Below are 25,518 nucleotides of genomic sequence, written 5' to 3' on the forward strand. Positions count from 1 at the left end.
TGAAGAACAAAATAAAGAAGTCCTAAAGAACTCAGTCTATCCAAACTAGACTTAATTATCCTGTTCCGAACATACACAACACAACATGCTTACAGGTTGAAGTTGAAGGGCAGAAAGAGAGAGGGAGAGAGTTTCCACATAGCTCACTGTTGAACTCCTCACCAGTTCAGGACTGAACTAAACTGCTCAGCTCGAGAGCTGACCACTCCCCTTTCATTATACAAGTCACTTCTAAAACATGACCACTTTGGCTTGAAGTCTCATCTGTTTACATATAGACAAAAGGCCTCTCAAAATCATGATTTGGAGATGCTGGTGTTGGACTGGGGTGTACAAAGTTAAAAATCACACAACACCAGGTTATAGTCCAACAGGTTTAATTGGAAGCACACTAGCTTTCGGAGCATCTAATGAAGGAGCGTCACTCCGAAAGCTAGTGTGCTTCCAATTAAACCTGTTGGACTATAACCTGGTGTTGTGTGATTTTTAACTCTCAAACTCATTTCATCTGTGTACCAAACCAGACTGATCAGGGCTCAGCCTGGTTTATTATCCCACTGAAAATAGTCAAGGACAAAGTATCCTTGAGTCAAGAAACAGCTTCTGACAGGAAAAGGGACTAGCTTAGTGACAGGATGCGCTGCTAACTAATTTGCCACTGAGCCACATTCAATGGGCCAAAAGATGTTTTCTTATGTTTGTATGAGGCTAAAAGCTGGCATACAAATACAACAATCAATAAGGAAGGCAAATGGTTTGTTGGCCATCCTCATTTGCCTTCCTTAAGGGATTTTCAAGCCACCAGTAAGATGACTTCCTGCAATGGCTTAGAGCCTCGCTGAAATTGTAAATGAGATATTGGTCTCTTTATTGAAGGAAGGCAATTAAGGTTTGTCAGACTGACTTCTGGTTTGGAAGATTTGTTTTCTGAGGAGAGATAGTGGAAACTGGATCTCTGTTCTCTAGAATTTTGAAGAATGAGAAGTAATTTTATTTGAAACTTATAAAATTCTTACAGGACATAACAAGTTGTTTTTAAAATGATTTTACTGCTGATTTGCGAGTCTTGAACCAGTGGACCTAATCTCAAAATAAGAGGTAGGCCATTTATGGCTGGGATGAGGAGGAATTTCTTCACTCAGAGTGTGGCAACTCTTTGGTTTTCTATACCAAGTGGACTGTAGAACTTTACAAGTGACTGTGTTCAAGGTGGAAATTGATAGGTTTCTGGAGCTCGGTGGCATCAAGGAATGCAGAGATATGCCACTTTTCTGTATTAATGTAGTTGATCGGTTATGATCTCATTGATGGCAGAACAGGTTTTATGGGTTAACTGTCTGTTCCCATGTTACTGTAAAGTTCTACCTTGTAGAGTTTTCTTCATCCTTCAAATATCGTGGAATTCAACATGCCACGCTACTAGTTGTTCATTCCCAAATCTGCATTCAGAAAGCAAATTGAAAGATTTTATTTGCATATCTTTTAAATGAAAACACTGATATTTTTCAAGTGAAATTGTCTTTATATAAATATTCAAATTTAAAACTGCATGACACAACAAATAATCTTTTATTTAGTGCATGAAAATCCAATTAAACTAATATAAGTTACATTTATTCCTAACTCAGTGAAGAATCATTACAAAATCTGAAAGATTTAGCAAATGCACATCATTAATGTATTTGTGTTTGTCCTTATTTTATAAAGAACATAAAACCATCTGTAAACTGTCAATGTAACATTCAAATCCATTTATTTTAAAGATATTGTTTATATAATGCTAACATCTTTTGTTTTTATGTTTAATTTAGATACTGATGCAGTAAAATATAATGTACAGTCCTCTGATGATGTACCGAAAGTACCTTTTGACATTGGTAGGTAAAATATTTAATGGATATTAATATTGGCTAATATGCATTTTCGTGACAAATTTTAAGAATACAAGAAATAGGATCATATCCAGTTCCTCAAGTCTGCTCCACTATTCAAGTAAGTCTCGACTGTTCATCTACCTCAATACCATTTCCTGCAGTATCCCTGTATCCCCTGATATTGCTAATACATAGAAATTTATTGATCTCATTCTTGAACGTGGGCAATGACTGAGCATCTCTACAGGGAGAATTCCAAAGAGGCATTTTTCTCTGAGTGAAGAAATTCCTCTTCATCTCAGCCTTAATGGCCCTAGCTCTTGAGACTTTGTCTCCTTGTTCTAGATACCTCAGCCAAAGGGAAACATCTTTTTTACTTTACCCAGTCAATTCCTGTAAAAAGTCTGTATGCTTAAATATCACCTCTCATTCTACAATGAATAAACACCCAAGCTATTTAATCTTTCTGACAGGACAAACCATCCATGCTAGGAATTAGTTTGGTGTTTCTATCGGGTGTTTATGTTTAATAATAGTGAAAAACAGAAGACAATTATTGACACGAACAACTGCTGCAGTGAATTGCGGAAGCATGCTTGCTTGAATTTATGAAGAAAATCCAATACAAACTTGAAAGTAAACAATGCATATTACTTCTTGCAAAACAATCCAATTTTTAGCAGCTAATTAAGTGTTTTATTAGCAAGGAACAGGCAATAATTAATTCACTTCAAAAATTCGATTTATTACACTGTGTTTTGTCTGTGTCTTGTCATTTTCTCGGACTTGCTTGTTAAAGATTTTTCTCTGCATCTGCAGAGAGAGAAAGACATGTTAAATATTTGATAGGAACAAATAGAGAGGTTGATTCAAATTGTGCAGTGTTCTCAAGTTAACATTAACATTCATCAGACTTTGTGCATCAATATATAATGTGAACTGAAAATGTACTGTTATATGAATAACCAGAAAGCAACTGCCTGTTGTTAGAAAATGTTATTTATTATGCTAATTTTAAGAAGTGTTCATATCTGCATGTTATAGAACATTTTACCATTGTTTTAGAAATTTATTTTAAGGTTGACTCCCAGAAGATATTCATTATTAGCTTTCCATAAGGCGGTGAACATTTTAGCAAATCACAAAAAGCAGAAATTATAATGCACTTTTAATCTGTTGAAAAATAATTTCTAATGTCTTGAATACTCCAGTGGTTTGCATGAACATGCAAATGAACGTACAAAATAAGAACAGAAGTAGACCAAATGAATTAAGGGAGAGAATATATCCTTCTTGTTGAGGATAAGCTGTAACAATTATTGATTCATAAAAAGATGAACATGAAGATAAAACTTACTTAATATACAGGGAAGTGGAAGAGTGATGCGGTCATTGTATTTCTACCTCTGAGCCAGGAAACTTGGGTTCAAGTTATAATGGGGAACAAAGAGATAGCAGAGCAATTAAACACATGCTTTGGTTCTCTCTTCACAAACAGGACACAAATAATGTCCTAAAAATATTGGGGAACACAGAGTCTAGTTGAAGGGAGGAACTGAAGGAAATCTGCATTACTAGAGAATTGATGTAGGGGAAATAGATAGAATTAAAGGCCAATACATCACCAGAGCCTGATAAAGTACATTCCACAGAACGTAAGGAAATGGTCCTAGAAATACTAGATGAATTGATGGTCATCTTATTATAATTTATAGACTCTGGAAGAGTTCTTATTGATTGGAGGATAGCTCTTGTAACCCCACTATTTAAAAAAGGATGGAGAGAGAAAACAGGGAATTATAGTCAGGTTAGTTTGGCATCAGTAGTGGGGGAAGTGCTAGAATCCAAAATAAAAGACTTGAAAACAGTGACAGTATTAGACAGAGGTAGCATGGATTTACAAAAGGGAAATCATGGTTGACAAATCTATTGGATTTTTTCAAGGATGTAACTAGTAAACTTGACAAAGTGGAGCCAGTGAATTTCGTTTACTTGGACTTTCAGAAGGCTTTCGAAAAGGTCCCCTATAAGAGATTAGCGTGCAAAAGTAAAGCACATGAGATGGCGGAGAGTATTGACATGGAGAGAGAATTGGTTGGCAGAGAAAACAAAAAGTATAAATAAACAACGAAGAGGCAAATGTTACATTGGTCTTCGTAGCGAGAGATTTGAGTTCAGGAGCAGGGATGTCTTGCTGCAATTGTACAGGGCCTTGGTGAGACCACACCTTGAGTATTGTGTGCAGTTCTGATCTTCTTACCTGAGGAAAAATGTTCTGACTATGGAGGAAGTGCAGCAAACATTGACCAGAATGATTCCTGGGATGGCAGGACTGATGTATGAAGTGAGCCTGGATGTGTAAGAACTATATTCAGTGGAATTTAGAAAAATGAGGGGGGATATCATGGAAACCTATGCAGAAAACTAGTCAGAGTAAATGCAGGAAGGATGTTCCCAATGACTGGTTAGTCCAGAACCAGGGGTCACAGTTTAAGGATACATGTAGGCCACGTAGGACTGAGATGAGGAGAAATAACTTTATCCAACAGGTGGTGAGCCTGAGGAATTCTCTGCTGCAGAAAGCAATTGAGGCTAAAAATAGATATATTTCTTAGGACTAAAGGGATCAAACTCCTTCTGCAAATGTTGAAAGAGTATGGGGAGAAAGCTGGAACAGGGTACTGAGTTGGATGATGAGCCATAATGATATTGAGTGGCAAAGCAGGCTCAAAGGGCCAAATGGTCTAATCCTGCTTCTATTTTCAATGTTTATGTTTTTGTTTTGAAAAGATTATTGTCAATTTAGGTAATTTACTTGTGTTCTTTGTAAATTTGAAAATAAAGTCTGTTCATAAATAGAGGAAATAGAAAATTGAGTTGTTGAATGGCTTCTTGGATAATCCCCAAAATAAGAAAATCACCAGAAACCTTCAACTCCACTTGGCTTGTGGAGTGAACAAAGATAAAATTTATGAGCTCATCTTAAAGCATTTATGAGGCAGTAATTGAGCAGTTTATGTGTTTCTACTAAAGATTATTCAGTAACCCATCAGGATAGATATTCAAACACAGTGCAGTACTAAGTTATGTTGAAGAGATATAGGTTCTGTAAACACTACAAATGTTTAATTAGTTTATCTTCCTATTGTAATACAGAGAAAGCTTTACAATTAACAAGAAAGAGGTTTTAAATAGAATATATGTACTTCAAGTTGATAACTCCAATGAAATGTATCCAAGGATACTGAAGGAAGAAAAAAGTCAAAGGTTTTCACATTGCAAAGAATTGGGCATTTTTTAGGATCGAAGATGCTAGCCTTAGACCTGTTCATGAGTTTGAGTGATACACAACAAGAAATTATCAAATCATCAGGTTACCCTAGAGGGTAAAAGAGCTCAAAATTTTAAGTACAAGTGATATAACACTGCTATGCAGCAATTCCACGTTCGCCAGCAAACAATTTGTTGCAATCAAAGCAAAAAGGTATTCTGCCTATTGCATAACTGAGTAATGTGGCATATGAAACAAAATCAGAAATTGCTGGAAAACAGCAGATCTGGCAGCATCAGTGGAGAGAAAGCAGAATTAACATTTTGGATACAGTGACTTGTTCTGAAGGAGTTCTGATTTTGTTTCTGATTTCCAGCATCTGTGGGGTTTTTTGTTTAATGTTGCATACGAATTTCATTGCTGGCATGATGCTAGGAATGTAGGCTTCTGTCCCAAAGAGTAGTGGTGTGTATCCAGCAAAATGCCTCTTTGACTATTCTCAACCGAAAAGGGTCTGACCATTCCCAAGAACAGGATGTCCTTGCAGAAGTTTAAAAACAGTGTCCAAATTAGATGTAAGTCGACAACAATTGCTAAGTAATCCCTGGTGTGCTAAGAATTACAGATATAAATTAAGGATTGTCAGCACTGACCATAGTGTGCCATGTTTTGGAAACTATATGCATCAAAGCACAGGCAGTTGTTCTTTGCAGATAGGAAGAAAACCTAAAAATAATTCCAACTTTTTAACATAGCTAACAGCCATTCTCTGTTTCATTCCTTAGGGCAATGCCTTGCTCAGTCAGAGTCAACTTGCCTGGTTTAAATTTAACCAAATCTTAGCAGTCAACTGTCAGTCCTCATCTAACTGATGCAACCTTCGTGACAATGCCTCTGCCAGTCAGAGTCCACTTTCCAACCAATCAGCACTCTCTTTTCATGTAGGGTAAAAGATATTTCCTTTCAAATGTCTTGATGTGTGCAAGATGAAACTCTTTGACAGAATGTGTTTTCTTAAGCAATATTCAAGTTCTGTTCCACTAAGTGACTACTTGGACAGTGAAGAAAGTGAAAGTGGAAATTACAGAGAGACTGACTGTAATTTTTTTAAATGTTACTTCGACTCAGAGGTAGTGCAAGAGGTCTGAAGAATAGCAAATGTTCCAGTTGGTCAAAAAAGTGTATAAAGGTAAACCCAGCAATCAGTTTAACTTCAATGGTGGGAAAACTTCTAAAATCAATAGTCTTGGAGAAAATGAATAGATGCAAGTTAATTAAGGAAAGCCAGCATGGTTTTCTTAAAGTTGGCATTTAACTAACTTTCTGGAGCTCTTTGAATAGGTAATAGAAAGGTTTGATAAGTATAATGTTACTGATGTTTTTTGAAGCCACGCTAAAATTTTTATTAGTTTTATTTATATTATTTGACCAATTTTGCTTAGGAGCTAAAGGTGATTTGTGGACTTTACAAAATATTTCTTGTAGAAAAGGGAAACTAAGAGACCAAACAAGCTTTTGTTTGTGTTTGAGGTCAGGCATAAAGGTTAATTACAGGCTGATTCTTGACTAAAAGAGTTCCCACAGACACAGTGACCTGAGGAAAGAGGATTGTGTTTAAAGAGGTAGCAGAGGTTGGCTATTAATAAGGTATTGTTTCCAGCAATTCTGGAAGTGAGCTAACTTCAAGTAGATGACAGATGTTGTGTGGTAATTGAGGCCTTGGGAAAAGATATTTACTCTCACGACGGCAGGACTAGAGTTGTAGTTGAACGACAATTTCTGTGGAGTTGAGCTTGGCTAATAATGATACAGCATGAAGATTTGAAAGCTCTCTGCCCGATCTCCCACACAACCTTCCAAAAACCCAGAGAGCAGAAAGCTGATTTAGAAATGTTAATATTTTTACTGAGTGAACTGGAATAGTGACCCATATCAACTTTTCTGAAAAAAACAATTAAGGGATCCATATCTATGCCTGTTAAACATTATGAAAACATTTGCGTAATCTGGCCTGTTTTATTTATTCCTTAACCTTGTTTGTCTTTTTTTTTCTGTGAATGGGACAGAAAACAATTTCTTTGGGTTTGAGGTATAGACATTAATTAGATCACCTTGTTTAGTTTCTCTCTGCTAAAGTTATGATATATTTAATAAATTGTTAAGTCTTTTGCTTAAGACAAATTTCTCGGCAGCTGTAGCATTACATCCTGTACTCTGTTCTGTTACCCTGATGCACTTGTATAGTACGATCTGCCTATAAAGCACATAAGGCAACACTTTTCACTGTACCTCAGTACACATAACAATAATAAATCAAATCAAATGAAATCAAAGACACAAAATTGGAATTAATTATTCAAAAATCTAGGATTAGTTATTCAATGATCTCTTTTGGAACATTAGGAGTTTTCAATGTTTTTAATGTTACTGTGTTATGAATATAGAAGTACAGGCTGCTTTGATTCAGCTGTTTGTGTCTGTGTCATAACACTGTGGTGTAAACGGACTTTAACAGACATTTCATAGAGTAAATTTATAGTTCATGATAAAATAGGGACAGTAGTAACATGAATACAAAATTGGCTGAGTGACAAGAAATAGAGATGTAATGATTAATGTCTCAGGGATTGTTTGTCATGGAGTTTCCCAGGATTCAACGTTGGGATCTTTGCTTTTGCTGATGTATGTCATTGGCTGCAGTTTGGAAAGACAAGTCAGAGCAGGACTTATACATTTAATGGCAAAGTTCTGGACATGTTGCTGAACAAAGAGATTTGGAGTACAGGTTCATAGTTCCTTGAAAGTGGAGTCGCAGGTAGATAGGATAGTGAAGAAGGCATTTCTTATGCTTTCCTTTTTTTTGGTAAGAGCATTGACTATAGGAGTTGGTAGGTCAAGTTGTGCTGTACAGGACATTGGTTAGGCCACTTTTGGAATATTGTATGCAAGTCTGGTCTCCCTCCTATTGGATGTTGTGAAACTTGAAAGGGTTCAGAAAAGATTTACAAGGGTGTTGCCAGGGTTGGAGGATATGAGCTACAGGGAGAGGCTGAATAGACTGGGGCTGTTTTTCCTGAAGAGTCAGAGGCTGAGGGGTGACCTTATTGAGGTTTATAAAATCATGAGGGGCAGAGATGGGATAAATAGACAAGGTCTTTTCCCTGGGATAGGGGAGTCCAAAACTAAAGGGCTTTAGGGTAAGAGGGGAAAAATTTAAAAGGACTTCAGGGGCAACTTTTTCACACAGAGGGTGGTATGGTAATGGAACGATCTGCCAGAGGAGGTGGGGAAGGCTGGTACAATTGCAACATTTAAAAGGCATCTGGATGGGTGTATACATAGGAATGGTTTAGAGGGATATGGGCCAAGTGCTGGCAAATGGGACTAGATTAGGTAAGGACATCTGGTCGGCATGGATAAATTAAACCAAAGGGTCTGTTTTGGTGTTGTACATGTCTATGATTTAAATCTTAGGATACTGGGCACAATTTCAACAAATTTCAGAATTTTAAAATTACTGGTAGCAGTGAAGAGAATACTGTAGAACCTCAAATGGGCACAGTCAAATTTGTGGAATGAATTGAAAGCTGGTAGGTGATTTCAAAGTGGAGAAATGTGAGCTGATGTAGTTTAGTAGGAAGAAATGGAGAGACAAAACAAAATAAACGGTATAACTCTTAAGATACTAATTTGGCCTGAAATGCAGCGTTACATCCTGTTTTGACACTGCACTTTAGAAAGAATGTGAAGGCATGAAAGAGAGTGCAGAAGAGTTTCATGAGATTAGTTCCATGAGTGGGGAACTTAAATTAAATAGACAGACATAATTTTTCCAAACTATTTTGCTTGGAGAAAGAAAGGAAGATCAAAGTATTCAAATCCTGAAGTATCTGGACACAGTGGATAGAGAGAAACTGCCCCACTCATAAAATTATTGAGACAAGAGGGTGCAGGTTTAAACTATTTTACCAAACAAGCAAATAAAGATTATCGTTTTCATACCGTGAGTTGTTATCATCTAGAATGCAGTGCCCGAGAGTGCGGTTGAGCATCAATTGAAACATTCAAAAATCAGCCCTGTGGGCTGTGCAGAGCCCTTTTTACTAACATCCAAAGGCTAGCGTTAAAATTGGGAGAGCTGTCTCACAGGCTAGATGAGCAACAGCCTAGCACATTCATACTCATGGAATTATACCTTACAGACAGTGTTGGAGACAGCACCATCAGCATCCCTAGATGTGAACTGTTCCATTGACAAGGAAAACCCAGCCAAGGTGTAGCATATTGGTATACGTTTGGGAGCGAGTTGCCGTGAGAGTCCTCCACATTTCCTTCGGACTCCTTGAAGTCTCATGCATCATGTCAAACGTGGGTAAAGAAATCCCTGCTGATTAGTACACACCCTTCTCCCATCCTCCACCTCCAACTGTTGAATAATACTTGGAGGAAACACAGAGGGTGAAGGTGCTCAGAATGCACTCTGGGTGGGGACATCAGTGTCTATCCCCAGCACTGAGATAAGCTTGGCAGCACCACTACTAAGCAAGCTGGTTCAATCCTAAAAGACATATTATATACTAGACTGAGTCTGTGGGATGTGATGTTGAGATAACTAACAAGAAAAAAGTATACATGACCTTATCCTCACAAATCTGCCTGCCACAGATGTGTTTGTCTATTGGCAATATGAATAAGAGTGACCATCGCACAACCCTAATGGAGATGAAGTCCCGTCTTCTCATTGATGAAGTACACCATTGTGATGTGTGGCATAACCACTGTGCTAAAAGGTATAGATTTCAAACAAATCCAGCAACTCAATTCTGGGCATCCAGGAGGCATCAAAGTAACAGCAGAATTTTACTCAAAGGCACTCTTCAGTCTCATAGACGTGCATTTCCCTTCTCTAACAGGAATAAAACCTGATTCAATGAAAAGTGCAGGAGGATATACCAGGAGCAGCACCAGCATCAGGCATACCTAAAAATGAGATGTCAATCTAATGTCACTACAATATAGGATTACTTACATTGAAATCAGCATAGGCAAAAGATGATAGAGCTAAGTGAATACACATCCAACAGATCAGATCTTAGCTCTGCTGTCCTACAACATCCTGTGTTGGAGGATGCTGCACAAATAACACCCCTCTCAATGATGGGGATGCCCAAAACATCACAAAGGGATGCAGAAGGTAAGATTGCAAGATTTGTGAGTGAGTAATCTATCTTAATCTCCTCCAGAGGTCGCCAGTGTCACAGCTGCCAGTGTCCAGCCAATTTGATTCACTCCACATAGTATCAAAAACAGATCAAAGTACTGGATGGCACAGTGGGCCCTGACAATTTCCAGCAATATTGCTGAAAACATTTATTTCAGAACTGGTTGTCCCCTTAGGCAAGCTGTTCAAGTGCTGCTAAAACATTGACATGTAGCAGATGATGTAAAAATTACCCAGGTATGTCCTATACCCAAAACTCAAGGCAAATCCAATCCAGCCAATTAGTACCCCATCAGTCCACCTTCATTAATTAGTAAAGTGACTGAAGCGGTCATCAATAATGCTATCAAGCAGCACTTGCTTAACAATAAACTGCTGACTGATATTCAGTTTGGTTCTATCAGAACCAGTCAGCTCCTGACATTATTATGCCTTCTTCAAGAATAGACAAAAGAGCTGAAGTCAAGAGAAGAGGTAAAAGTGACTGTTCTCAGTATCAAGGCTGCATTTGACTCAGTGTGGCATCAAGGAGCTCTGGCAAACCTGGAATAATTTGGAATTGGGGAAAACCTTTCTACTGGTTAGAGTCATAACTACCACAAAGAACGATGGTTGTGGTTGTTGGAGGTCAGTAATTTCAGTTCCAGGATATTTCTGCAAGAGGTCCTCAGGGTAGAATATGAGGCCCAACCATCTTCAGTTGCTTCATCAATGACCTTCCCTCCATCTTGAGGTCAGAAATGGGAATGTTCACTGATGATTGTACGTTGTTCAGCACCATTCGTGTCTCCTTAGATACTGAATATCCAAAATAATATCAAAGACCAAAAAACAGAAATGGCTAGAAAAACTCAGCAGGTCTGGCAGCATCTGTGCAAAGAAAGCAGAGTTAACATTTCAGGTCCAGTGACCCTTCTTAAGAATGGATAATAGATAATATCTTGGCTTGGGCTGTCAAGTGGCAAGTAACATTCATACCATTCAAGTCGCAAACAATGACTGTCTCTAACAAGAGAGAATTTCAGTATCACTTCGATCAATGGTATTACCATCACTGAGTGCTCATGATCAACAGTTTGCAGGTTACTGTTGACCAGAAACTAAACTGGACTATCCACATGAATACAATGACATAAAAGAGCAGGTAGAGGAATACGTCCTGACTTCCTGACTCCCCATCCATCCACATGGCACAAATCAAGGGTGTGATGAAATACTCCCCACTTGCCTCAATGTGTGCAGCTCCAACAACACTCACGAAGCTTGACACCATCCATACCCACAAACGTACACTCCCTCCACCAATGACGCACAGCAGCATCAGTGTGAAAATTCTACAAGATGGACTGCAGGAATTCACCAAGGCTCCTTCAGCAACTTCTTTCTAACTTTCAACCATGACTGTCTAGAAAGACTTGAGTAGCAGAATATTGGGAACACCACTACCTGCAAATTTCTGTCCATGGGACACACCATTTTACCTTGTAAATTAATCACTGTTCCTTCAGTGTCGCTCTGTCAAAATTCTGGAACTCCCTCCCTCACTGCACTGTGGGTGTACCCACACCAAATATACTCCAACCTTTTAAGAAATTAGCTCAGCACCTTCTCAAGGGCAGTTAGGATTGACAATATATGCTGGCACAGCCAGCAAAATCCACATACCCTGAACGAATAAAATATTTTTTTCTATTCATTCACAAAATGAGGGCATCACTGGCTAGGCCAGTATTTATTGCCCATCCCTAATTGCCTAGAGGGCAGTTAAGAGTCAAACACATTTCCGTAGACCTAGAGCCACATGTACGCCAGACCAGGTAAGGATGGTATTTCCTTCCCTGAAGGACATTAGTGAACCAGATGGATTTTTCCCTGACTATCAACAATGGTGTCATGGTCATCATTAGATTCTTAATCCCAGGTATTTATTGAATTCAAATTCCATAATCAGCCATGGCAGGATTTGAACCCAAGTCCTCAGAACATTACCTGGTCTCTGGATTAATAATCTAATGATAATACAATTAGGCCATTGCCTCCCCTTAAAGGAATAAATCTACAGGGTTATGGAAAAACTGTAGAAAAATGGCATAACATGAAATGCTCATGCAGAGACTGACACAAATAAAATTGGCTCTGTGGTCTTATTTTGTGCTGTAACAATTCTGAGATGTGGGGACAAGCATAAATCATGGATTGGACATTAATATCTGATGTTTCACCATCAATAGTTGAAGTTGAACTTCAATCTGGCAGGGCTCCTTATGGCCTTTTCCTCTTTTTACTTGAATCTAATGAAATGTGAGATTGTCATTGTACTGACTCTTCAGATTTTGATGCTCTAGTTCTCAATTTTGAAGTATATTTACATTCAGAATGAAGAATAGACCCTGGTCTAGCCTACATGATCTCCACACCCCATGAACAAATATAGAAAAAGTAATTCACAGCATACAGGCATTAATATGATGGCCAGCGTTTATCTGACTATCCCTCTTACTCTGGGATCATTGTGATGGGCCACCCTTATAACTCCTGTAATCCATCAGGCAAAGATTTCTCATATGCTACAAGTTAGGGAGTTCTGGATTTTTTACAACACTGAAGGAATGGTGACAGATCAAGATCATGTGCTCATGTTTGGAGATAATGATTTTTCCATATACCTGCTGTCTTGATCCTTGGTTGTAAAGGTCATGGATTTGTAGTATGGTGTCAAATATGCTTTTGACAAATTATTACAACACTTTGCAGCTGCTTTACATTAGTTGAGGTATAGGTGTTGACATTATTGAATGAGATGCTAATTATTTACAAGTGTAATGATTTGTTTTGCATGGTGTTAAGTCTTTTGCAGTTTCGCAGTTTCACCCACTGAGAAAGTGGAGACTATGACATTGCACTCTTACCTTGTGCTATGCAGCTGTTGGATTGGCTTTGGAGTTCAAGAGGGGAACTGCTAACTGCCACTTACCCCGTCCTGTAACCTCATATGTCTGTATTTTTTTTAATTTAAAGGAATCAAGGAATATGGGAGGACAGTGGCATTAAGATATTGAGCTCAATGATCAACCATGATCAGAATGAATGGAGGAAAAGACTTGAAGGGTGGAGTGGCCTACTCCTGTTCCGACCTCCTCTGTTTAATTCGCAAAACTGGGTGCAAATGGGCAAACATCTTTCCCTAAGGGAAGAAAATTTTAATGATGATTAACTGTGTTTATATGGTCACCTCGAGGCTAGCTTCTTTTATTCCAGGTTTTATAATTGTATTGAAATTTCACCATCTGCAATTGTGGGAGTTAAACCTCATCTGCACAGAACATTTACCTGGGATTCTGGGTTACCAATTTAGTGATATTATCACTATGCCACCATCTCCCTGTGATAGGTCTTTTAACTGATGTTTGGTCAATGTCAACCCCCAGGATATTTATGGTTGGTGTTTTAAAATGATAATATCAGAATGTCATGGGAATATCATTAGGTATCCCCTTGCAGGTCATTGCCTTAAACTGATAAATTCACCTTTTTACTCTATGAAACTAGCAATGCAGTAATTAAGCTTGGAAATGGCTGATGTTAGCAGAAGCCAAGCTGGACATTGTTGAGCAGGTTAGTGGTATGTAAGTACTGCTGGATAATACTACATAACTTCTTCCAACACTTGTTGATATTTTGAGAGTGAATTAATAAATGACACTTGGCCATTTTAAATTTGCTTCTTTTCTGTGAACAAGACCTTCTGAGCCAGTTTTCCACAATGTTAGGTATAGTTCAGTATTGCAGCTGTACAGATAATTCTGAAGCAGAAGTCTTCGGCATTATAGCTGGGATATGTCATGTTTTTATGCAGAAATTTACTACACAATGATTCTCCATTGAGATCTGGCTGATAGCAAATTTGTAAAATTCTGCCTGTTAGATGAGAAGTTGCATATGTAAATCATCAGATGTTAAAATATGAATATGCAAGGATGTAACCTGTCATGATTAATAAGCTGCAGTTATGTCTTAGACAATGTGGCATTGATTTTCTGTGAATATTGCATAGCTGAAAGCTGCAAAATAATGCTGAAATCAAGTAATTGAAATCTTCCATAGAATTAATTCTGTGATGGATGCCAATATGTTCAGAGTAGAGTAGGGTAACCTTATTTGTCATTTCTACCATATACAGCTAGTACAATAAAGATGAGATAGCATTCCTCCAGGACTAAGGTGCTATATGAACATACAGACTATACAACAGTACATTCATACACACGGCAGCATATAGTGCACAGAAAAGTGCAAAACATGCAAGATAGCAGAGTAATTCCTGACAAGACAAGACAATAGGCACAGTGATGGACAAATTACAATGTGACAATGAACAATCATTAATAAAACATCGTTTTAGCAGCAATTCAAAATGTCGTCTGAAAATTGCAAACAGAATAGAGAGTGATCATACAGTGTTAAGGAGCCTAATGGCATGGGGGAAGAAACTATTGCACAGTCTGGCCATGACAGACCGAATGTTCCAGTATCTTCTGCCAGATGGCAGGAGGGAGAAGAATTTGAATGAAAGATGTGTGGGGTTGTCCACAATGCTATTAATTTTGCGGATGCATCGTGTGGTGTAAATATTTGTGATGGAGGGAAGAGAGACCCCGATGATCTTCTCAGCTGTCCTCACTATCCATTGTAGGGTCTTATGATCTGAGACGGTGCAATTCCTGAACTGGGCAGTGATGCAGCTAATCAGGGTACTCTCAATGAACCCTCTGTAAATGTGGTGAGGATGGGGGATGGGAGATTGGCTTTCCTCAACCTACACAGAAAGTAGAGACGCTAGTGGGCTTTCTTGGTTATGGAGCTGGTCCTAAGGGACCAGGTAAGATCCTCGCCAGGTGTACGCTAAGAAATTTCATGCTGTTCACGATCTCCATGGGGGAGCCATCGATGTCCAGTGGAAAGTGCTTGCTCAGTGCTCTCCTGAAGTCAACAACCATCTCTTTCATGTTGTCCACGTTCAGAGACAGGTTGTTGGCTCTGCATCAGTCCGTCAACCACTGAACCTCCTCTCTGTATGCTGACTCATTTTTCCTACTTATGAGACCCACTACAATCATGTGATCAGTGAACTTATTATTATGATTCGAGCTGTACATCACTGCACAGTCGTGTGTCAGCAGGGTGAACAGCAGTGGACTGAGCACACAGCCCTGGGGTGGTGGTGGCGGCGGTGGGTTAAGGGTGGAGTGGGGGGGCACTCAGTTTGATGGTGTTGGAGATGCTGCCCCTAATCCGGACTGACTGAGGTCTTCCAGACAAGAAGTCGAGGATCCAATTATAGAGGGAAGTATTCAGGCCCAGCAGACTCAGCTTTTTGATCAGGTACTGAGGAATAATAGTGTTAAATGCAGAACTGAAGTCTATGAACAGTAATCTGAAGTAGGAATAGATCAAGAGCAACAATTTGACAGAGATCAGTGAAAGTTGAAAAATCAAATAATAGCCAGAAATACCAACAAAATGACTTAACAGAGAGTAAAAGTTCCAAGGCTTTGAAAGAAGAAGGATAAAAGGCAGAAAGAGCAAATTTGATGAAGAATAAGATTAAAAGTAAAATCAGACCAAGTATGTGAAAAACTAATAGTGATATCACATAAGATAGAAAACTGATGAGAAGGAAGTGTACAAGTGCACTTATACTGGAAGATTCATTGTGAATTAACAGTTGTTATCCCCAGTCCTAATATCACTGTATTATCTCTGCCAAATTGCCAGTAACAGACAAAGTGAACCCTCACTGGCAACCCCTAATATTGGGTGTACTTACACCAGACAGATTGCAGCAATTCAAGCAGGCAGTTCAATATCACCTTCCCGAGCCAATGAAGCCAGTGAATCCCATGAATGAATAATCTTTTAAAAAACTAAAGTGGTAAATAGGTAAAAGTAAAGTCACCATATCCCTCCTGAACCATGTGGCTGCTTTTTCATTAGAGAGAGGCAACTGTTGGTTCAACTTAAGTGTCACCATGCCTCAGACAAGGGGAGAGATTGAAAAGGAAAGTTCTTCATGATAACCTTAGTAGGTGTAAGAATTGAACACACAATGTTGGCATCACTTTGCATCACAAAACAGCTATCCACCCAACTGTGTTTATGGACCAAAATCATCACCATTAATTACTTTATTCAGAAACGTTTATTAACTTCGCCGGTAAGTGGAAGTAATGCCTTCACTCCATGTTGTTGGCCTCTTTATAAATTATTTCTTTCAAAAATGAATGGATGATTTCAAAAAAAACTTGATGCACAGTAGGCACAATAAAGAGCTAATTCATCATTGGTGAAGAAATGGACCTGGATTTGGGTGTTGGAACTACTTATAGGACCTATTAAAGTTTTGAGATCGGATGAATTGACTTTTTGTGGAATGTTGGGGATTGTTTTATGTGAAATATTGTTTATTGTTTTACGATGTTTTAGAGTGTCTCAGCAAATGTGATAGAATTTGTTACAGCTGTCAAACTGTGAGCAGAGTTTATGGAGCAAGTTATTGGATGCTGATTGGCGTGAAGCCTCCTTTGTGAAATGGAAGATCTTAATTAAAATATTTATTGTTTCAATTTTGTAGTTACAAAGCATCAACTAGGCAAGATAATGCCTTAAGAAACAGTTGTTTAATTGTAATAACAGTGAGCGAACTCAGTTTGTTGGATATATATACAGTTGACTGAGTGTCCTGTTCATCTGTTCTGTACTTCAGTTATGAAGTATAATAAGGTACTGGCTGGAAAATAAAGTCAGACTGGAAAAACATTTTTCCTAATGTTAATTTTATTTAGAATTTATGTCAAGTTTGGTGTCTAAATTAATGATTAAATTGTTTTACTGTTTTAGAAGCTGTAAAACAACAATTGAAAATTCCAGAGGTGACTGAGGACCACCCAAATATAAAAGAAATTGTGAATAAAGCTGTTCAGAATGCAATGCAAGATGATTTGCAACTGCCAATGAATGACTACATGGATACATTGTTAAAATCTATGTCAGAGGTAAAAGAATATGTATTTGAAAGGTCCATTTATTTTGGTTAAGTGTAGTGAGCATCTGAAAGAAATGAGTAGTGTAGTAATGCAAGAAAATGTTTCATGGACTGTGAAGTTCAGTCGGTTTCAAAAACAGGCATGAAGATAATGATGTACAAAAAACTAGCATTCATCTGTATGAACGTAGATGCATACTTTATCGTATGTGCTAATTTAAATTATTATTCACAGCCATTGCTAAGTGAAGAGGTGGAAAATCTGAGAGGTCAGCACATGTTCAAACAACATAACAACAGTATCACCTCCTAAAGGGAGGTATATTTTGGCTGGAATGCAAGTTATTTTAAAATCAGTTTTGACCTAGGAAAGCTAAAAACACTCACTATTATGTCATACAGACTTGTGAGTAGTACACCTTAAGATCGTGAGACCTAACAACTGGTCCTCCTCTATAACAATGACTATCATCTCAATGTAGCCTGTAACTAGTTACTAACATGCCGTAATCTCTATCTTGTTAATTACAAGGAACTCTTCTTGTTAGAACTTGTTCCTCTATCACAACAGGCCAAGCAGGCTGTGTAAACCACAATCTCCATGAAAACAGACTGTTGGCAACAGGACGAAGAGCTTCAACAAAATGTTTGTTTTCTACTTCTCATGTTAAATAAAGGCAACAGTGGGCATGGAAGTTGAGCTAACTAAGCTGAGAGATACATAAGTAGAGAAGCAGTAGCAAACATTTGCAGTTAACAGTACAGAAAAGTACATTTGTATTGGTCATCTAGAGGATGGGAATGGGGAGATAATATGAGAATATAACAAAATGTCACATGGAATTAGCAGTTATTTTGCCAATGTCATCCCTGTAGGGGATAAAATAAATATCAATAATGTTTGTGAATTGGGGTTTTAAGGAAGAGAGGCGTAGTGATTGGAATAAGTCTATGAGGTCCAGTTAAGGAGACCTGGCAGATAGATATAAACAGGACTGTCAGAGGTTACATGCAGTCTGAGGGCTGGCTCTAAGGAAGTGGAATCAGTAACAAATAGTATGCAGGTGTAAATAAAGGGTGACTTCAAGGTGGGATACCGGCCTCTGTGGAGTTATTTCAGTGGCGATGAGAGAACAAAATTCACTCTTGAAGAAAGTCTTTAACGATCGTCTTTGAATTGGAATTTGCATTTCTGGCATCATGCTGTTATTTGGGAAGTTTTACTTGTTCGATCCTGCCATTGAACACTGGGCTCAATATATAGAAAGAATGTGTTATTTTTTCCGTGCAAATGATATTGGGGCAAATGAAAAGCAATGAGTAATCCTCCTGACAGTTTGTTGACCCACAGCATTTTTGGTTATTAGAAGCCTAATGTTTTCTGAGGCACCAAGTACTAAAGCCTTTCAAGTGTTGACGAAATTCGTTAAGGAATATTATGACCCCAAACTTCCTCTAATTCTGAGATGCTATTGGTTTTATTTGGCAGTTTTAGAACCAGGGGAATCCACGTCAGAATTTTTGATAAGGTTAAGATGACTGACAGAGGCATCTCACTTCATTTAATCCTTAGTGAGATGCTGAGAGACTGTTTGGTCTATGGTAGTAATGCTGTGACCACACAAAAGAGCCTACTAGTTGAAGTGCAACTGGAGTTCAAACTGGCACTACAATTGACTTTGTCATTAAAATGTGACAAGTGGAGCATATGAGTTACAGCATATGCTGATTAAAGTGGATATCCTCAGCAGGCCAACAGAGTTTGGGGAACACCACTTGAGTGAAGACAATTGTTAGCCTCACTCAGATCAAATTTTGAAAGAGGGTCTCTAGATTAGCCCACAGCAAAATGCCAAAATAAAACTAAGCCTCGTCCAAACAGTAAAGATTTTCTTCAGGATCTGGGCTGGCAAGTCATTGTAGTTGCTACCAGTATGCAGACTTGAGACAACAAAAGAGACCCACAAGGCCTGAACTAAGAATGAGAACTTACAGACCAGTATCCAGGAGATTGCATACCTTGGAAAGTCCACCTACATCTGGCTTGGAACAGCTAAACCACTCAGCTTTAAGCAAAACAGAATTTCTTTAAAGACTACAGTTTAAACATGAACAAAAGAAAACAGATTTTAGAATACCTTAACTGATTCAATATAGCAACTTAACTGAGGTGTTCCAATCCCCATTACATCCCTTAAGCACACTCCCTGGCAAAAGATAAATTCAAACACAGGTTCTTACAGGCAGGAAAGATTTCAGAGAGAGAAACCAGTCAAGAATCATCTGCTAAGAATGGAACCTTTTTGCACTGTAGCAGCTTCTGCTATAGCTACCAGCAGCTTCTCTGCTACAACTAAACCAAACTAGAAAAAACCTGAACTGGGAGAACTGGCCACTCCCTTGCCATTGTTAAAGTAGATATTTCCAGACATGTCGGTACCTCTGCCTTTATGACCCTTTTTAAAAAAAAACTCAAGGACAAAATAACCTTGTTAAAGTGACAGTGTCATCACAGTATTCAAATTACTTGAATAGTCTAGCATAAGAATAAAAGTTTCTTTTTCAAAAAGTACTCAAATTACTGTCCTTTTCGCTAAGTCTGTGTAGTCTCCAGACTACACCATGCCAAGTCTCCACACTACACCATGCTTCAAAACTTGAGCTTCGCTTCCAGTCCACAAGGGCCTCGCCTCCCCTGCAGTGGCCTCGCCTCCCCTGCAATGGCCTCAGATCCAGAAGTGACCTCCCTGTGACAGCATCCAGGCCAGGACTCACCCATGGGACTCACCTCCCTGTGACAGCCTCCAGACTGGGACTCATCCATAGGACTCACCTCCCCACACTGGCCTCCAAGCTGGAACCCGCCTTCCCATGACAGCCTCCAGGTCGGGATTCACCCTCGGGAATCACCTCCCTGCAATGACCTCCAATTCGGGACTCCCACCCAGACTTGCCTTCCACATCGGCCTTCAGCCCTTGACTCACCTCCAGGAGTTGCCTCTCGCACTGGCCTGATCTCAAACTCGTCTCCTCCACTCACCTAGTCTCAGACTCGTCTTGGGACTTGCCAGTGACAGCCTCTGGTCTGGAAGTCGCCTCTTCCATCCCCTCTGCGTAAGTTTAGAAGTTAAACATTTGGAAGAAAAAAAAGACTGCAGAAAGGAGAAGGAAAGAAAAGAAAGAAAAAAAGAAAAGCACCCGGCAAATCAGAGGAGCTCTGGCTGCAGCGTCCAACTCTGCTGCCATCCTGCACATAAAAGGACAAGACTGTGCTGCCCATAGCTTTAGGTTGAATTCAGTGATGGGCTCTCATTCTAAGTACATACAGTTACAAGTTAGAACGTTGTCCAGGAGACCAGATGGCAAATGCTGATGCCTTGAGATGCCGATACACTGGTGGTATTGCCACTGGAAGAATCTGTTCTTGTTTTAAACATTCTGGACACCCTTCTGGTCACCACTGATAATATCAGATAGTAGACACAATAAAGATCCCATCTTGACAAAATTAAAACAGCTCATGGTGATGGGGACAAAAAGGGCCATCACAACCAGAATTGAGACCTTTTTGCATCCAGCAAGACCACATCACAGTAGAAGATGGCATTTTATTATGGGAAGCATGAGTGCTTATCCAGAGTAAAGGGCGCTGCCAGATACTGTCTGAACTCCAGGGTGTACAAAATAAAAATGTTGACAAGACATTACATCTGGTGGCCAAGATTTAATACAGACATATCTGCATTAATGGAGATAGTGCCCACAGTGCCAACAAGGGCAAACATTTCTGCCATCATTTCCCCTACTTTTGTGGGAATAGCCAGGTAAACCCTGGACTCAGTTACATGTCGACTATGCCAGCCCTTCAAGGCACTCAGCATTCTTAGTCATAATGGGCGCCCACTCAAAGTGTTTGGATGAGCATAAGAGTTCATTTGTCGAACATGGGACCAAGCTAGAAAAGTTGTGAGCGTTTTTTGTAATACATGGCCTCCTTGTTATGTTGGTCACAGATAACGCGCCATCGTCTCCCAGTAAGGAATTCAAGTATTTCCTAACATTGAATGGCATTCGGCATATTAGGATAGTTCTCTGCCACCCATTATCCAAAGGTCTGGTGGAAAAGCACTCAAAACTTTGAAGGCAGCCTTAAAGAAACAGCCTACAGCTTCACTCGATATCAAACTGTCCCATTTTCTATTTGATTATCAAACTATCCCTCATACAACTACAGGAATAACTCCAGAAGAGTTGCTAAAGAAGTCTGCCCACCAGGTTAAATCTTCCCGGATCTTGGGGAGCCATGTGAAATGGCATCAGAATGCTAATGCCACTAAACAAGAGAGACATTTTACTTCAAGGAATGGCCCTACATGAGAGGAGATAATGATATAAAAAGACTGCTTGGCTGGAGAGTGGGGAATAATGGGGTTGGTAATCTGGCTATCAAGTCTGACTATCAAGAATAGACTGTATGCATTTGGGTATTCACCATTGAAAGAGGCTGAGCCTGAGACTCCCTATTAGAGAAGCAATTTTACTTCCATTGTAAAATACAGAGGAGAATGAGACAGAAAATGGTTGTTACCAGACTTGGAGTGCATGGGGTCAGTATTTTGTTCTCTGAGAGGGCGACTTCAATTTTGAAGCTTTTTCAAAAGGCAACAGCATATAGACGCCCATTCACTAAAGGTGGAACACACCTGCAAGCACTCATGCAATGTAAATATTAGGCATTAATTTAGAATGGGCAGTCCAAGTCCTTGTTCCAAGCACTCATGGTACATCATACAGTTTTACAAATCCATCCCACAAGTGGCTGTGGTGCACAAGCAATGTTTTGCCACCTGGGAAGATTGAAATGTTGGAAAACACAGCTAGTTTTTCCCAATGTCGAGAAATGCTTTGCTGAACTTTTCACAGTTTTCTTTCCATAACCTAAGTAACTCAGGATCCTGTAAGATTCTGCCTGAATTTAACATTTTTGAGCCCCATTGTGATTCTTCTTTGGAAATAAGAATTTGGGAAAAATTACGGTTTTACATTGTTGAGATGGAGGGAGCAGAAGCAAGTGGAGTGAGCAAAAGGCAAAGGAGGTGCTAATGGTCATAAATGCTTACAAGTAATGAATGTTTACAACCCTTAGAAGTGCAATTAAAATCTTATTTGTGAGTTCATCTGCTTCTTAAAGTCATAGGGTCATACAGCATGGAAACGTACCCTTTGGTCCAACTCGTTCATGACGACCGGACATCCCAATCTGACCAAGTCTAATATGTCAGCTTTTGGCCCATATCCCTGTAACCCTTTTGTATTCATATACCCATTCAGATGCCCTTTAAATACTGTAATTGTACCCACCTCCACCACTTTCTCTGGCACCTTGTTCCACACACACACACACCATCCTCTAGGTGAAACATTTATCCCTCACATCCTTTTTAAGTTTTGTTTTCCCTCTCACCTTAAACTCATAGCCTCTAGTTTTGGACTCCCCCATCCTCGGAAAAAGAGCTTGGCTATTTGCCCTATCCATGACTCTCATGACTTTATAAACCTCTGTTAGATCACCCCTTAGCCTCCAACCCTCCAGGGGAAAAAGACCCAGCCTATTCAAATCTCCCTATAAATCAAACCCTCCAGTCCTGACATTATTCCCATAGAATTATGACAAGAATTGTATGTGGCAACCAGAATTGTGGCCTCACCTATGTCCTGTACTGCTACAACATGACATCCAAACTTCTATACATAATGCTCTGACCAATGAGTGTAAGTTTGCCAAATGACTTCTTCACAAACTTGTCTACCTGTGACTCCACTTTCAAAGAACTATGCACCTACATCCCCAGGCTTCCTTGTTCAGCAAAAATAGAGCCCTATCATTAAGTCCTGCCCTGGTTTGCAATACCTCACATTTATCTAAATTAAATTCCATCTGCCACTCCTCAGCCCATTGGCCTATCTGATCAAAGTCCCACTGTACTCTAAAGTAACCTTCTTCACTATTGACCATATCACCTATTTTGGCATCATGTGAAAACTTACTTACCATACTTCCCACATTCACATCCAAATTATTGATATATTGGATTCGAAACATTAACTCTGCTTTCTCTGCACAGAAGCTGCCAGACCTGGTGAGTTTCATGAGCAATTTTTGTTTTTATACCATTGTGCTAGTAAGATATGGTTAAATTTCCTGACAATAATTTTTGTGCTTTTACATTCAGTGATCTGAGTAATGGGCTTGCAGTTAACCAGCACCTACTTTGTCAGCTTTTTGAAAATGAACCCACGAGCCTGCTTTCAATCAAATGATCCACTTCTCACTGACACCATTATAACAAGCCTCACATAAGCTGGAATTTAGTTTTTAGTTTTTCTCCCTGGATTTATGTTTGGCCATTCTCCACCTCAGCAATTCCCTCCACCTTCTACCTGAAAAATATTCCTTTACTTCAATTCTGATTAGTCTGTATTACATTAATGTACACTAAATTTGCTGATTCTAAGGAAAATGTCCATGATTTTTGGGACGTACACAGTTAAGGAGATGAAACAATGTGCCCACAGTTGCTGGTCGAATATGAAAACATTTCATGCCTGGTCAACAGTTCCATTTTGCTTCAGAAGACTGATTTTTCATCAACAGCAGCTCTTTTTTTTTGTCTGTTCCCTCAACTTAATTACAACATAAAAATGCCTTTTTAAATTGGTTTTACCTATATTTATAACACCTCTGGCAATATAGCATGCAGTTAGTACTGCATTGGAGTGTCGTCCAGACTTTTTACGGAGAATTTTCATTCACAGTCTTCTAATTCAGAGGCGAGAGCGCTACCACTGAGCCACAGCTGATAGTTATGGCTTTAACAATGGAACTGACACATACAGTTACCTGACATACACTGTTATTTGTAATTTACTTGTTTTGCAGATTTTGGAAGAACAGAAAGTGAAGAATCCTGATCATCTTGTGGCTGGGGGTTGGGTACTGGACAATTTCCCAGAAACATTGGATCAATGTAGAGTAATGATAGAGCTAGGTTTTGCTCCTGATAATATATTCATGCTACATAATGCTGTAGACGATGGTAAGTAAACTAATTAACCAAGCTTATTTTTCTTTGGCAGAAAGGATAATGTATATAAATATATATTAGTGTATGTATATATATATGAGCACATCTCCCATATTGTATACCAAAAACCCACCTCCCCCGTCTCAGCTATTCCCCTTTATATATCCAGACATCAAGTAATTAATACTAATTGCCTGTTTTCCTACTAACCTTAGTCACTTTTTCTGATCTTAGCACATTTCTATGAATTAGGTGTATTTGTCAGTGCCAAATCAGCTTGCAAAGAGACCACCTTCCTTCCATCTCGCTACCACCTGCAGTATTCATAAAATCATACATTACAAAAGAGGTTTTTTGGCCCATCAAGTCTGTACTGCCAAAAATACATAATGTCCCACTTTACTCCAATAGGCCCTTGTTCCTGCATGTTATGACCCATCAAGTATACATCCAAGTACCTTTTAAAGGTTGTATGGTTTCCCACTTCAACTATCCTCACAGCCCATGCATTCCAGATTCCCAACATCCTTTGGGTGAAAAAGATTTTCCCCAAATGCCCTCTGAACCTACTGCCTTTAAAATTATGGTTCCTCACTATTGACCCTACAACTGCGGGGAGCAACTGCTTTCTGTCTCACCTATCCATGCCCTTCATGACATTACACACGTCTATCAGGCTCCCCCCCCTCACCATCTTTTTGTTCCAAAGAAAATAGCCCAAGATGATCCAGCTTGGATGATCCCTTCATAGCTGAAATGCTCCGACCCAGGCAACATCCTGGTGAGTCTCCTCTGCAATGCCTCCAGTGCAATCACATCCTTACTAGAGTGAGGCAACCAGACCTGCACTCAATGCTCCAGCTGTAGAGGCCTAGAATCATAGAGATGTACAGCACGGAAACAGACTCTTTGGTCCAACTCATCCATGCCAATCAGATATCCTATATTCATCTAGTTCTGTCAGCCAGCATTTGGCTTATAACCCTCTAAACCCTTTCCATTTGGACACTGATCCTTTTAAATGG

General features: G+C 39.2%; 1 protein-coding gene across 1 annotated transcript in view; it reads left to right on the forward strand.

Moving 5' to 3' along the window:
• The window catches only part of ak9 (adenylate kinase 9), a 267,579-nt gene that overhangs the window by 104,474 nt on the left and 137,587 nt on the right, over nt 1-25,518 (forward strand). Inside the window, exons 14-16 of the mRNA XM_072552101.1 lie at nt 1,812-1,877; nt 17,264-17,418; nt 24,349-24,505. Coding sequence (XP_072408202.1) covers nt 1,812-1,877; nt 17,264-17,418; nt 24,349-24,505 — 378 coding nt within the window. The remainder of the gene's footprint in view (nt 1-1,811; nt 1,878-17,263; nt 17,419-24,348; nt 24,506-25,518) is intronic.

The sequence above is a fragment of the Chiloscyllium punctatum genome, chromosome 3, assembly GCF_047496795.1.
Source record: "Chiloscyllium punctatum isolate Juve2018m chromosome 3, sChiPun1.3, whole genome shotgun sequence".
Taxonomy (NCBI): domain Eukaryota; kingdom Metazoa; phylum Chordata; class Chondrichthyes; order Orectolobiformes; family Hemiscylliidae; genus Chiloscyllium; species Chiloscyllium punctatum.